At 41.3% G+C, this 16,005-nt stretch overlaps 1 protein-coding gene across 1 annotated transcript in view; it reads right to left on the reverse strand.

Moving 5' to 3' along the window:
* The window catches only part of ArfGAP3 (ADP-ribosylation factor GTPase activating protein 3), a 48,878-nt gene extending 39,519 nt beyond the window's left edge, over positions 1-9,359 (reverse strand). Inside the window, exons 1-4 of the mRNA XM_080285600.1 lie at positions 9,272-9,359; positions 6,047-6,238; positions 2,433-2,564; positions 10-114 (exon numbers count right to left, since the gene is read on the reverse strand). Of these exons, the coding sequence (XP_080141726.1) occupies positions 10-114; positions 2,433-2,564; positions 6,047-6,238; positions 9,272-9,346 (504 nt within the window). The 5' untranslated portion in view covers positions 9,347-9,359. The remainder of the gene's footprint in view (positions 1-9; positions 115-2,432; positions 2,565-6,046; positions 6,239-9,271) is intronic.
* Positions 9,360-16,005: the final 6,646 nt, after the last annotated feature.

Genomic DNA, 16,005 nt, shown 5'->3' on the forward strand with positions numbered 1-16,005 from the left:
GAGCCTCACCCCCTGTGGCTCAGTGTGGGAGGCTGGGGGGGCACCAGGGGGGCACCATGTGGTCAGCCCGGCTGTGACTGCTGCACGCTGTAGTTGGCTGTGGTCAAACTCAATCTTGGGTGAAAAAGAGAGTGCAACAAAATTTGTGGTCGTTCACTAGGGGAAACCATCATGTTAAACATTCTTAAGAAGCCTGCTGAAAAATAAAAACATTACAGAAGCGTTGTTTATGAGCTTAATGTCAACAATAGGGAAGAGTGTGTTCAGTGAATTGGGCCAGACATTTATCCTCTTATCACTCAAGCTTCCAGAATCCTGGCTCTACCTTTGATGCCTAACCACCATCTGGATATAAATATTTTTTTTCTTTATAGGTGCACTTCACATTTTTTAAATAACTTGTTTTTTCATAACAGCAATTTTAACTACCTTCATTGCAGTAATTTTAACTACCTTCAGCAACCGTCACATTACTGGAGTTATTCACCCAATGTTTACCTCCTCCTGTGCTGCAGAAGATGGGAGGCTGCATGTAGCACTAGGGTTATGAAGTGGAGTTGCCCCATTCTGGCACTTATAAAACAATGACAGGTTTCCAATCACACTCTCCAACTGTATTCAGTAAACTTTTACAGTATCAAGATATACATGAAGAGTATTTTTGCCACTTATCCTACAGGATTCAGTGTATAAAAAGTGCAGACACTTCCTTGATACAGTAATTGCTTCCCATCAACCTTAAACTTACTCTATCAGATAGGTATATATGAAGCTACAGAATGTGATGAAATTTTTATTTGGCCTATCTGATGGAGCCAGGATTCCATGGGCGTGAATGATAAGTGAATGGAATTGTGGCCCATTGAACTGGGCAAACGTAGGCTGTCTGGATGTTGCTACTCCTTACCCTGCCCTAGGGTGGGAAAGGAGGTCCGGATGATGATGATGATGACTCACTCTTACTTGGTACTGATCTTTCTCTTTACCAACTCTGTCTTCCAACAATGAATTAAACTATAGCTACATGAATTTCATTGCAGAGTACATATACTTATCAAAACTGTCAATTTAAGTGAATACTGTCCTGCTTTCAATGAAAGTCACACTCCAAAATGAGATGCCAGCCACTAGGTTATAAAGTATCATATCTAGGACTGTACTGGTACTGTTTTAGCACCAAATTACACCATGAATGCAGGCCAAACACCTGTAACATAAATGTTCTGGACTACAGTAGTTTAGCTTTGATTTTCATACACCATGACGGGATTACAAAGGACCAACTGTTACCCATTACCCGGTACATAAATTTTATTACTTTTATGGCCAATTTCAGTTACTACTTTCTACCACTCATCCAGACCACTAATGAAACTAGGGCATACTATACGACCTGTTCATAACTTGACAAATAACTACAGGTGGGTCCCATTACACGACCATCCTCTATTAGACACACAAATGATACGAGAATGGTCAATTTAGACTAAAATTTGGTGATGTGTGCAGCATCACTTAACCTAACCCTATTTTTCCTATAAATTATATACTCCGTTGCAAGAGTTTCAAGGTTCTTTTTTTTTTTTTTCAAAACCATCATACAAGTTTCTGCTATGCGAACAGTCCTCTATTAGCATATTCCACTTGTATTACAGGACCTGCCTGTATTCTGTGAGAGAATGCAAACTGAACAGGTGTTCAGTGAAGAATTAAGCTGTACCAGCATACAATAAAAAACATCCTTGACACACTGGACTGGATCATATGCCACAGTTTATCTCATGGTTACTTCTGCCCTATACAATATTACATTTCATTATAATCCTTATCAACTGGAATGCCTAAACATTACGGGCACATTCAACCAGAGAAATATCATTACCCTTAGAGACAGTGCAACTGGACCTGAGCAGTTTCTCTGTGTTTCATTATGTCTGGTGGTAATTTTTTAGACTAAAAAGAAAGCTTAAACCAAATAATTTACTTTTAAAGAATGACTGTGTATAAACTGCAAAAAAAAAAAAAAGTAACAGCACATTTCTTTTACTGACTAGCAATAAGTACACAGTGACAAAATACAGTACCATATATATCAGAAGAGATGCAGTGACCCTTGAGGGGGGGAAAAAAAAAATGAAATAGTGCCTCTTGTGCCTCTTCTATCACTAGAAGATTTACACAAAGTACTTATTACACTTTTTTTTTATTCCTCAGTAAATTGTAAAACTATTGCACTACACCAAAAAAGTTCTGGTATTTTACAACACAGCCCTGACATAAAAGGTGGACATACTTTAGAGTGTTTAGATTCAGATAAGATTTTGAAAATTCAGTAATACAGTACCTTATAGAATGCACTACTTCAGAGAACTCTCTTGATCTTAGAATGAAGTTTCAAGCCTCCCTGCCTCCCCCGCACTTCAATTACTTACCCTTGTGCCATGGATCCTCATTGCCTGGTTGGACATTTGGTTCAGCTTCTCTCGGTACAGCTGTGCTGCTCGAGAGTTATATTTCTGCTGGGCATCTATTGTCGTGCAGTTATGTTGCCGGAAGAATGTTCTCTAGTGAAAAAGAGGGAAAAAATTACTACAGCATGTTGTGTTGATATATAAATTTGGTGCTGGAATGGGACACCTTCACATGGTGGCACTGACAGTTACAACCCAATGGCTCTGCTGTCAGGTTATAAGAATCTCTGAACTCCCATCCTATTCCCTCAAAGAGGGATAGCAGATGGCATGGGAAGGGCAATTTCAGCTATCAGTTCAACAAGTTCACTTCCAGATGAACTTGGAAAAAAAAAAAAAAATGCTTACTTCAAACCAACTTTAAAGTGAGCTTTTATTTCATAATAAATATTTCATACAAATGAAAATTATCTTCATCTGGATAAACAAGCTTAACAGCATTTTTATTCTTGTTGTGGCTGCAGTAGATTTGTCACAAAAATAATATTTTTTTTACTTACCATTCTGAATACTCACTGATAGGGTTAGGCATATAACAGAGGAGCTAATTGGAGTAGAACAAGGGGGATTTAGGAAGGGAAAAGGGGAAGCACATCAGATATTTGTTCTAAGACGTTTAGTGGAGAAGTATCTAGAGAAGGGAAAGAATGTGTATGCTGCCTTCATGGCCTTGGAGCAAGCTTATGACAGAACAGATAGGCAAGGTATGTGGAAGGTATTGAAAGTATATGGAGTGGAAGAGAAACTGCTGAGTGCTGTGAATAATATGTATGAAGGAGCTAGGGGCTACGGTGTGAGTGGATGGTGAACTGAATAAGTTCTTTGATCTAAATGTGGGACTGAAACAGGGATGTGTGATGTCTCCATGGCTGTTTAATATATATATGGATGGGGTTGTAAAGGAGGTGCAAGGTAGGGCAGTGGCTGTGGGGGTGGCTCTAAAGAATGAGGGTAAGATGTGGAGGATTCCGGTGTTGCTGTTTGCTGATGATACAGTATTGTTGAGTGAAAATGAATGGGAGTTGCAAGGTTTGGTGAATGAATTTGGGACAGTGTGTAGCAAGAGGAATCTGAAAGTGAATGTAAACAAAAGTAAAGTTATGGTGTTTGAAAGGAAAGAAGTCACACAATGCACAGTGAGGTTGGATGGTGAGGATATGGAGAATGTGAGTGAAATCAAGTACAATACTTGGGTAGTATGATGAGTAAAGATGGAACTGTTGGGGATGAAGTGCTTGAAAGGGTACAACAGAGAAGGAAGGTTGTTAGTTCAATGAAAGCAATGATGAGAAATAGGGGGATGAGTATGGAAGTTAAGAAGTCACTGGATGATAGTATTGTGATCCCTACCCTGACGTATGGATGCAAGGCATGGACCTTGCTAGAGGGGAACAAGTCAAGACTGAGAGCAGTGGAAATGAGTTACATGAGAGAAGCATGTGGAGTGACATGGAGGAACAGGTTGATGAATGAAGAAGTGCAGGAATGTTGTGGGGCGGATGTGGATGTGGTTGAGAAAATTAGGAGAAATACAGAGGTGGTTTGGACATGTGGAGAGAATGGAAAATGAAAGACTGACTAAGAAGGTGTATGTGCATGAAGAGGTGGAAAGGGAGAGGGAGGGGAAGACTGAGGATGAGGTGGAGGGATGGAGTTGAGAGGTATATAAGGGAGGAGGGAGTGAGCTGGGGGGAGGGCAGTCAAATGGTACGGTAAGTGATAAAGCGACTTGGAGGCATTTTGTCTGCAGCCACCCTTTGCAGGATTAGGGCATCGGGCTATAGATAGACAGACAGATAGACAATTCTGAATATTTTTTTACACCATCATCATCATCACCATCATCCAGACCTCCTTTCCCACCCTAGGGCAGGGTAAGAAGTAGCAACATCCAGACAGCCCAAGTATGCCCAATTCAATGGGCCATGCTTCCATTCACTCATCATTCAAGCCCCCAGAATCCTGGCTCTATCTGATATGTCAAAAACATTACCTACATTCTGCAGCATCACACAAACGCATCTGACAGAGTCAATCCGGACAGTGTCATGTTAAAAAGGGGGTGCCAAATGCCTGATCATGTACTGCTCCTCACAACATTCATCCAGCCAGCTTGATCTCTTTTCAGTCCCAGAGCCTCACCGACTTCCAAACCTCTCTTTCTCACACACTCATCCACCATATCCCCCCACCTTCTCCTTGGCCTACCTAACCTCCTTCCTCCTTCAAATTTCCTTAGATATACCTTTTTCATCACTCTATTGTTATCCATTTTCTCCAAATCACCATACCATATCAGTACACCCACATCTATTCTGGTGTCCACAGACTTCCTCACTCCGCATCTTTCACGAATCATATTACTGTACTTCATATCCTATCCACTCTTTGTACTCCATATACTGTACATTCCTCAGCAGTCCCAACTCCACTGCTCTCACACTTGAATCTTCACTTTCATGCCACATCATAGTCTCACATCCATATGTTAAAGTTGGAACTAACACTCCTTCATGTATGCCTCATGCAGCTGCAGCACTCAAGCCTCTGTTTCTTATCAAGGCCTTCATGGCGTCAGCTACTTTCCTTCCTTGTGTCACTATACGTTTCACTTCTTTTGCATATTTTCCTCTCTTTTCTATCGCTGTACCCAGGTATTTGAACTCTCTCATCAATTCCAGTCTCTCTCCATTCACTGTAATTCTGAATATTTTAGATTTATCAGAATTTTTATAAATTTCACTCTAATAATAGCCTTGCTTTTTGTTGGCTATTACCATGATAATAGTTGCTACCCTAGGTTCATCTGAATATGAACCCAGTAGACTGCAGGCTAAAGCTGCCCCCCTCCCGCAGTCCACCATCCCCCCTTTCAGGTGATAGGGAGGGAGGTCAGGGGCATATGAATATCCATGCAGTGGAGCCACCCAGCTATGCCAGTGCCATTATGTGACGCCACCCCTCTCCTGTACCACCATGAAAAGGGTACTGTACTGTGCTTTTATCAGGTTTGTAGGTGAAGTTTTTAATGATAATATGTCTGTATTTTATCATGTTTCTCTCCTTTGGTATGTATGGTACTTTAGCTAATGTGTATTGTTTTATTTTATTATGGTTACTCAGTGGCAGTGATCTTTGTTGCTATGCTCCCAAACACTTTTTAATCTAATCAATTACATAGCATTCAGTATTGTTTACCATGTGGCAGTTTTAATCAGTTTGAGAAACTTCTTGAACTAGATGGGTTAGATACAGCCTTCCTTAACCCCATCATCTTATACCGAATAAGATTAATTGGAGATAATTAAAAAAAATAATAATAATAATAAATCTGACAAGAAGTTAACCCATCAAATCCAGATAATGTCTTTTCAGTTTATTAACTGTAGCCTACTGTAATGCACGTACCATACCAGACAACTTTAGTCAGCTTAGGAAATGCCCCTTGTAATGAAAGAGTTTATTGAGCTACAGCAGATGGCCCAATTCAAGATGTCTTGTCCTAAACTGAATATAATAATCAAGAAATGGCAAGAATTAACATGAAAAAGATCTCCCAGAATGTTGTTACTCACAGCATTAGTATTGCCGCCCAGCTGCATATTTCTCAACTGTAACCACGTCCAGTTTGTGTCCAGCTGTGTGGATTTTACAAAGGTGAGGTGAACACCAAGGCTGCGGTGGACAGCTGAGCAATCGATGCAGATGAAGACCCCATATGTGGCTGAGGCCCAGGTGGGATTCATGGCATTGCAGTCAAAGCATACCTGCAGAAAAGACAACAGAATGAAGACTATCTAGGTACGGTACAGTAATTCCTAATTGCTATGTGAAAATGAGTACCTATGCTGATAAACAGATTTTTAGTGATAGTGTCCAATTCTGTCTTTTTTTTCTTCATTCTTTCCTCTTCCTTCTGTCTATGGGTGACTCTACACTGAATGACAGGCCAAATGGTTTCCTGTACACCAGGAAACCATTTACTACGCTGGGTAATAACCATATAACCAGATTATGGCACCTGGTGGTTTAGTGGGTAATTTGGGTGCTCCAATCGGATTCAGCCTTTGCAGGTTTATATCCAAAGGATGGTCGAGGTTTATTGCTCACGTAATGCCACTCAGAGATGAGTGAAGCTGGCCACTCTCATCTTAAATGTCAGGACCAACTTGCCTAACCCCGGACTCCTACGTTCATGGGGCAACACAGGCTTAGACGATGATGATTTTAAATGAGGAATTTACTAATTTTTGACAGGCAAGTGATCTAATTTCATGGAAATATTTGTACTGGTATAGTTTTACAGTGTAACATGAGGCCTAGGAAGGTTGAGATCAAGATGATGGACACTTCCAGAAATGCACCTTTTAATACTGTATAAACAGTAATGTACTGTAGTTCTGTTTGAGATACTACTGTATGTTGTTACTGAAAGGCACTATGAATAGTAACTACTTTTTCACCCTCAAGAAGATTTAGCCTAAACTATTGAAATTACAAGGTAAAAGAACATGTCCTTTCCTTGTTGTAGCCATGTTTGTAAACACAGATACCATTCACTTGAAATAAATGAAAATAATCTTAGAAAATAAGAAAGAGCCATCCAACTTAAATCAATCTGAACTTATTTATATGACGACCAAACCAGGAGATCCAAACCCAATTCATCAGAGACGCAAACCCAAACCTTCAACCTATCTATGGTATCTTCCTGTGCCTATCTACAGCCAGATGCCTTAATCCCGTAGGGGGTGGCCACAAACAGATCACCTCCATGTCACCCTGCCCCCTGCCACATACCACACTGAGTGCATCACTTCTTGTCCGACCTTCAACATACAGACAGTAACACAAGTACCTGTACTACAAAACACAGTATATAGCAAACATAGTTAATCACCATTAGTACACCAATCATTAACACAAAACTCAATATATAATTTACAACATTAATTTGAAAATTACCAAAAATAAGATTCTGAAAAAAATCTATCAATCTGTAGCTGGACACCACAATCCCATAAGGGGTGGCCAGTTGTCTCTGAGTTAGTGGTTTTAAGGGGAGAGGCACTAACCCTCTGCCATTCCACTTGCTGACACATAGGGAACAATTATCTATCTATCTATCTATTGCCAGACGCCTCAATCCCGTTTGGGGTGGCCACAAACAAATCGCCTCCAAGTCGCCCTGTCCCCCGCCATTTCACTCCCCTGCTCCCAACTCACACCCCCCTCTCTCATATACCTCTCCACCCCATCTCTCCATCTCATCCTCGGCCTCCCCCTCCCTCTTTCCCCCTCCACCTCACTCACATACACTCTCTTCGTCAGTCTTTGACCCTCCATCCTCTCCACATGGCCAAACCACCTCAGTGTGTTCCTCATAACGCTTCCTATCACATCCACATCAACACCACAACGCTCCTTTATATCCTCATTCGTCAGCCTGTCTCTCCATGTGACTCCACAGGCTCCTCTTAAATAACTCATTTCCACGGCTCTCACTCTTGACTTGTGTCCTTCCAACAACGTCCAAGCTTCACTTCCATGCGTTAGAGTTGGTATCACAATACTGTCATGTAGTAACTTTTTCACTCCCATGCTCACTTCCCTGTTTCTTATCACTGCTTTCAAAGAACCAGCAACCTTTCTTCCCTGCTGTACCCTTTCAAGCACTTCACCCTCCAAACCTCCATCCTTACTCATCACACTACCCAAGTACTTAAACGTACTCACATTTTCCAATTCCTCACCATCCAACCTCGCTGTACATTCACTGACTTCACCTCTCTCAAAGACCATCACTTTACTCTTCCCTACATTCACCTTTAGATTCCGTTTCTCACACACTCTCTCAAACTCATCCACCAAGCCTTGCAGCTCCCCTTCGTCTTCACTCAACAACATGGTATCATCTGCAAACAACAGTACAGGGAGTTTCCAAACACTATCCTCTCTCACCAGGGCCACTCCAACATCCACTACCCTACCTTGTACCTCCTTTATTATTATAAGCTGGTTATATGGTTACCACCCAGTGCTGTAAATGGGTGCAAAAAATAATTTTTAAAATCAACATCAATGGGATATACATCCCCTCTCCCTTAAAGGTACAATCTTACATGTATTTATACACCCATATTTAATACACTACACAGTTAATGTACCATATGGTTACCTTACCTTACTAACTAACCTATCAGCTGTGAAACATAGATACTGCAATTTCATAGGCTAGGGTGGACAATTTTCTTCAGCTCATTAAAATAAGTATCACCCAAAGAGTTAAAAACTGCTTTGAATGATACTCAAGGTAAAATAAAGAATTCCATCCAAAGCCAGACAACTTTAATGTTAAAAACAAAAGAATCAAAGAACTAAGGAAACTGCATAATAACTGAGCTTTCATATCCGGTCACGTGCATATGACCCCTTCCCTCTTCCAGTCACATAACAGTTTATATGACACTCCGAAAGAGGCAAACTGTGACATTACAGATATGGTGCATCCGGATCAGATTTTCATCCAACCGATTATCAATGGAAAATCTCACATACGATTTCATTCCCACTCAAAAGCAATGAGATTAGGACGCATTATTCGGCCCTACTCTGTATGATCACACATTCCAAGATTAAAGAGCTATTAATTGAGAAATTTCACGAAAATATGACATACTAGGGCAAGGACAAAAGAGGGTGAATATCACGGCCATTCAGTGAAACCATCGTAGAAGAAATATCGCATATTAAAGCTTCAAAATAACTCATGCAGAAGATATGGCTTAATTCTAACTCACTTTATTTGTTGGTATGGCTCTGAGTCGCTTAAAAATTGTCGCAATATCGGCTTTAGAAGGTCCAGCCTCTGCCATCTTGACTGACGTGTGTTTGTTTACGTCATCTGCTAAGAGTGTCGAGGCCGCCACCAGAGGACTCCACCCTCACACCCGCCAAATTTAATATGGGTAATCCTTCTCCAACCGCACCCTCGGCAACTAAATCATACGGTGCATACTGCACAAGAATTCCATTTCCCATGTAGACACAATGAACAACGATAGGATTTTTACCTAAACTCCCATGTAGACAAGCCTGAATAAACATTTCCAACCCAAAGAAATGCTGGAGAGGGTTGTAAGACCAAACCATGTAGATAACACTGTGTAGGACGGGGAAACAATACGCATCTATTGTCGTATGCTCTAGGTCAACAGATGATTATGAAACATGACTCGCATATCACACTGGGATAAGAATACCTCCAAATTACAGAACCCTTGGTGGCGGTGTTATTCTACATAGCCTACAAAATTTTATATTAAAGGTTTACTTTCATGAGATAAAAACTTAGTGTCATTAATAAACACTATATGCAATAACATGCGGTATAAAATTTGTTAAGCTGTATTACAACGGGGAATAAGTTGAGGAGCATCAGGGGAGTCCTCTCCACATCCAACAGGAGCTAGCTGTGTTAGGGCTCTTAGGTTAAGCGTCACGTCATTTCATCCTGCTATTCCTCCTCCCCCCTGGTTTTCTCTCATCTTCCTGCCATTCTTCTCTCCAGTTAAAAGGAGAAAGTTGTGGGGATCGTCGAAGTGAGAATAAGGAGGGACAGTATATATGTGCAAAGCATAGATGGTGGAAACTGAAGTTTCTGTTAAGTTGTAACAGACCGTGATATGATAAGGGCTTGGTTGTTTGATGTTTGTGAGTAGACGTCAGTCGCTAGTGTCCATTCCATAAACTCTGTAACAGTCAGTGGGGCTCAGACCTACTTCAGAGCCTCCTCCAAACATAGGCCACCACCAAACTAATCATGGATTCACTGAGTCTCCCTCCACCATTTGTTTCCTTGCTTTCTCTTCATTTTAAGTCTATTTGCCATGTTTATTCCACCTTAACTCATAACTTCTTCCCTCACGTTCCAAACTACTTTCCACATTCCCTCACGCTCTTCTCTCTTCCTAACCTTTTCTCCTTAATTCCTCCCTTCTCTCACCTTCCTTTTTTCATTCCTTTCCTTAGCCTTTTTCTCTCCTTCTTTCTTTCATCCTCCTAACTTTTCTTCATTTTTTTCCTAATTCTCTTAACTATACATCCCTTCCTTCCTTCCCTCACTTTCCCTAACTTCTCTCCATCTATCCCCCATTAACTTCTCACGGTCCCTTCACCAGCCTCCTACTTATTCTCCATCCTTCCCAGCTTTTCTTCCTCCCATAAACCTCCCCAGCTTTTCTCCTTCATTCTTTCACCCTTCTAAATTCTCTTTTTCCCTCGAGCACCCTTGTAACTTCTTACGCTCCTTCTATCGCCTCTCTCTCTTCTCATCCTTCCTTCCAGCACACTCCCAACTTCTCTCCGTCCTTCTCTCATCCTATCTTTCTCAATCCTTTCTCTCTCTCTCTCTCTCTCTCTCTTATTTCTCTCCTTCAGTCCTTCACCTTTTTAATTTCTTACCTCCTTCACCGTCCTAACTTTTCCATCGTGTCCCCACATTCCCAACTTCTCCCCTTCCCTTCCTAATTTTGCCAAACCCTTTTTTCTTCCCTACCCTTCCTAACTTCTTCCCCATCTCATTTCATCATCTCGTCTCTTCATCCGTCCCCTACTTTCCTAACTTTTTCCCTTCCCTTTCGTCACATTAACGTCGTTTCCAATTTGTTATTCGTCTCAGTCCGTTCCTTTGAGTTGCCTTTTGATGTTGATCCTTCTTCCTCTACCTTACGGCCAAATAGTGTTGTGGCTTGCCTCTAAGATATTCAGTCATTACCTCCGCCAACGAAGTTGGAGGAGACTCTAGGATATTAAGTCATTACCTCCGCCAACGAAGTTGGAGGAGGTTATATGTATTCACCTAGGTTTGTCTGTCCACACAATATCTTCAAAAGTTCTCAATGAATTTCAACGAAATGTTGTGGAAGGGTGGGCTGGGGAGGATCCAGATCGCATGTATAATATCTCCAAATGCTCTCAACGCATTTCAATAAAATTTTATGGAAGAGTGGGCCATGGGTCAAGGGACAATTGAGTAAATTTGCGGGCGGATCTGGATCCTATGTATTCCACATGATATCTCAACGGATCCGGATCCTTTTTAATGGCAATGACATTGGCGGAGGTATGCGCTCTATTAGTGCTTTCTAGTTCATTCATTCCCCTTCCCCCCATCACCCTCCTCACTTTTCTCCTTCTATCCATCACTCTGCTGACTGCTCTCCCTTCCTTTCCTCATCATAACTTCTCTTTTCACCCCCCAACTTCTTTCCTTCCTTCCTCCCTCGTTCTCCTTACTTCTCAAATCTTCTGTCATGCTGCTTATCACCCTTCCTTCCCTCATGCTCCTAGTATTTTGTTTTCCTTCTGATATAACTTTTCATCATTCTCTCACTCATGTAACTTGACTACTGCCTTGCATTATTCTATTTATCTCTCATTCTACCCTACCTCTCCGCATCCTCTTTTTACCCTCCACCTGACAAAATCAGAGGAGGGTGTTGTTATCACTGGGATCAACAGGTGTCCCTCCGTAGAGCTGGGGGGCAAGGAGGCTAGCCGGGAGTAGAGATTTCATTTCCGGGCCAGAACTCGGAAAGTATTCACTGTACAACCATTAAATTTCACTTAGTTATGTCTTATAGTGAACTGGTGCCTTTTGATAGGTAGAATGCTGTCTTAAGTATTTTTCACGATGAAAAAGTATTTAAAAAAAAAAAAAATCAGAGATTTCAATGCCAGCTGAGCAAGGAATCTGAAGGACCTAGGTTATGCGTCCTCAAAGCGTTTTCCTTACGCCCATCTTTAAATGAAAAGATCGGGAGGGGGGGTGAGGGCCGTTATGCGCTTGGTTAGGTGTGCAGGGAAGTGGGGGGGGGGTGCTTGGCCAGATGGAGGTTGCAACAGTGTAGCGGTCTGTTTTCCTTCCCTGACCTTTTTTAACTTCTTCCTGCCACCTCTTTTTTCACTTCTCTCACCCCATTTCCTTCCTCTACGTTATCGCCTACTGTCAATATCTGATTCCTCGATTTCCTCTTTTCTGACCCTTAGCCCACTGAGTCCAAGGATGTGTTTTATACTTTCTTGCTATACCTCCAGTCGATTTTGTTCAACATGAGATGAATTTTCGGAATGCAGTGGTTTAAAAGGCTATATCTAATAATCGGCATTAGAAGTAACGTAGACAAGAAAATCGTCTTGTGATAGCGACAGTACAACAAAAATTACGTCCTCTGGTGGAATGGGTCACACATAAACCCAGATTCCTTCTCTTCCTTACCCTTCCCACTGTCAAGGGCATATTATTGGGGCTATTACAAGGGTTTGGTGTATGTCATCGGGGTTAAAGGAATTATCATGTATTGATTTCAAACTGTTTTACTTTATTGGTTTACCAGAAAATATCAAAACATTATTTTAGTTACTTTCATTTACTACTGTACTACCACTACTGTCTCATTCAGTTACACACTCCCTCAACCATTCTACCTATTCTTCCTCACAACCCATGTACTCTTCTTTCTCTACAGTTTTATTTTTTTTGCCCCCTTTTGACCATTATCTTCCAGTCTCTATCAACTTATTCATTCACCTTCCTCTCTACCTGACATTTCAGTTACTCTTATTTGTCTACCATCGTAGCTACTCTCCTTGTCTGCGTTTCTAGCCTAGCCTTTCTACATCTCTACTGTGTGTGTGTGTGTGTGTGTGTAGCAATGAGGACGCAGGTGTAAACTAGTAAATGAAGTGTCAAAAGAGGCCAGCTGCGGGCACTACCACCCATCCACCACACTCCCTTTTTACCGGCTTAAAATTGCCATCTCTTCATCCTGAATGTTATAATGATAAATTAGCACTACAGCATGATTCTAGTCAAGCAGAAGCGCTGCGCAATGCATTTAGAGCCGTAGCATCGTCTTATAATACCACAAAACTACGTGAAATAAGCTGTAAAGGGACGAGAATCTGGGCCAAGCAATGGCAAACGAAGTTCTATATAGCACCAAAACTGTCATGTACTCTCATCCAATCTTGTCAAGTGCATTTGTCTTTTACGCTATCAAATGTAACATTATCATGCACAAAGAATGTGGCAATATAGGATCCAAACACGTTTAGATGAACTATGAGCTATAAACACCATGCCCATTGAGATGTAAACCCTTACTCATTCACACATCATTCAAGCTTGGTTAACTTACTATACTTAGTGTTTGTAAATCCACTATCGAGGAACGAAAGCGTAATGTATAACATACGTTCATAACGTGCTGCTGATATTAGGCAGCCTGTGTGGAATTAAGCAAACCGTCGTCAGACCAAAGATGAGGAGAAAAATTATCTGCCCGAAGCCGCTTCCTTTAGGGCAGGGGTGGGGAACGTCCGGTCTCCGAGCCGTAGAAGGCCCGCAAGACCATTTGATCAGGCCCGCGAGGCAGTTCATAAATGCAGTTTCATCAACTCATGAACAGTTGATTTTAAGTTGATAATTTTGTATGACCCGCGAGTGATGTTAAAAATATCCTAATGGCCCTTAATAGGAGAAAGGTTCCCCACCCCTGTTTTAGGGATTAAAAAATAACCTAGTGTAGGATGTTGTCCGAGAGCTTGAATGACATTAAGGTGGCATTAATTGTTCCTATCCATGCCCAATCATCCGCACCACACATTACTCACCCTCATATTGTCACTCTGCGCTTTTGGTTATCTTATTCTCCGTAAGTTAATGTTCTACTCAGTTCGTTCCATGTAGACAAACCAGTGTTTCCCAGCTCCCCTTTTTTGTCTGTTTTACAAGCACGACACGCAATCATTCAGTTGCCTAGTACGATACCCCAAAATAACGTAGAGGCGGAGGTCCCCGTACGTCAAGCTTCTGCCCCCAAGTCCTTGCATAGTCCTACAGTACATAGTCGTGATAAATGTGAACTATTCTTTCACCACCTCATCTCTGACCAAATTGCTATTACATCCGGACATTTAACTCTTGCTGCGAGGCGCACAATGGAGCAAGAACTAGATGGGTTGGATATAATCTTCCATCCATCCATCATCTAATCCTATGTTGCCCCATGAGGAGCGTAGAAGCCCGGAGCTAGGCAAGTTGGTCCTGACCTTTAAGATGAGTGACCAGCTTCACTCATCCCTGAGTGGCACGTGAGCAATAGATAGATTAATCCCCGAGCTAGACCTCATCATATCATATAGCCCTCCTAGGGTTACAGGAGAGCGCTACCCCTCCCAGCACAGCAGCCACCGGGCGGGGCGCGAACTCTCAACCTCACGATAACGAGCCCGACACCCTAAGTCTACTAATACCGAGCTACCGCGCTCCTCCACGTGAGCAAAACCCCACCCACCCCTTAGATATAAACTTACGGAGGCTCAATCCGACTGGGCCACCTTAATTACCCACTAAACCACCAGGAGCCATAATTTGGTTAAATGGTTACCACCCAACGTGGTAAATGGTTTCCTGGCGTAGCCTACATGCAACCATTTGGCTTGTCGCTCAGCGTAGTCAACCATAGGCAGAAGGAAGATGAAAGAATGAAGGAAAGAATGACAAGTGTAAAGTCACCCGTTGGCTGAAGGAAGAGGAAATATTGAAGGAGAGAGACAGAAGAGGAAGGAAAAGAGGCAGACACCCAAAGCAGCACTACATCGAGTGAGTGGATGGTGAGCGTCCCCACCTATTCAATAAGAGAAGCCCTTTTCCCAAAGTTGAAAGTCATCCGATAGTTGCAAAAAAACGCGAGTCACTGATAAATAAGTTAAATCCAAAACCTTTCACAATAGATACTTTATACCCGGTCCAGAGAGCATTAAAAAAAAAAAAAATAAAAAAAAAAATAAATAAATAAATAAATACATTTTTACCACTGATACGTGTAGCTTTTGTCAAATCCAGTTTAGTGCTTCATTATTTATCACCAAGATGGTAAATCTAAACGACACCTTAGTAACACATGGACCAATGCTTTTCAACGATGTGCATAGATCCACTGTAGTATGTAGCTTGACGAGTTCAGATGAAACTCTAGGTGGTTCTTTTTTTTCAGTACTGTAGTATAGTGACAAGTTTATAAAGGTGTTTTTTTTTTCTTTATATATATATATATATATATCAGGACCTTCCTCACCCTAGGGCAGGGTAAGCAGCAATTTCCAGACAGCCCAAATTTGCCCACTCCAATGGGCCACGCTTTCATTCGCTCATCGGTCAAGCCCCCGGCTCTACCTGATATGCCATAAACATTCACCACGTTCTGTAGCTCCACATAAACGTATAGGATAATTTATATATTTATACACAGTATATATTATATATATATATATATATTATATATATATATATATATATATATATATATATATATATATATATATATTATATATATATATAGTGTGTGTGTGTGTGTGTGTGCGTATCATACCTGACTGTTACACATTGCAATTTCAGAAAATAGTAACATTATCATAAAGTGGATATAAATGAATCATTTCTAATTTCATATTCTTTTAATCTGCAGGA

This window comes from Coenobita brevimanus, chromosome 107 (assembly GCF_032717465.1).
Source record: "Coenobita brevimanus isolate Jiangsu-jjx chromosome 107, ASM3271746v2, whole genome shotgun sequence".
Lineage (NCBI taxonomy): Eukaryota > Metazoa > Arthropoda > Malacostraca > Decapoda > Coenobitidae > Coenobita > Coenobita brevimanus.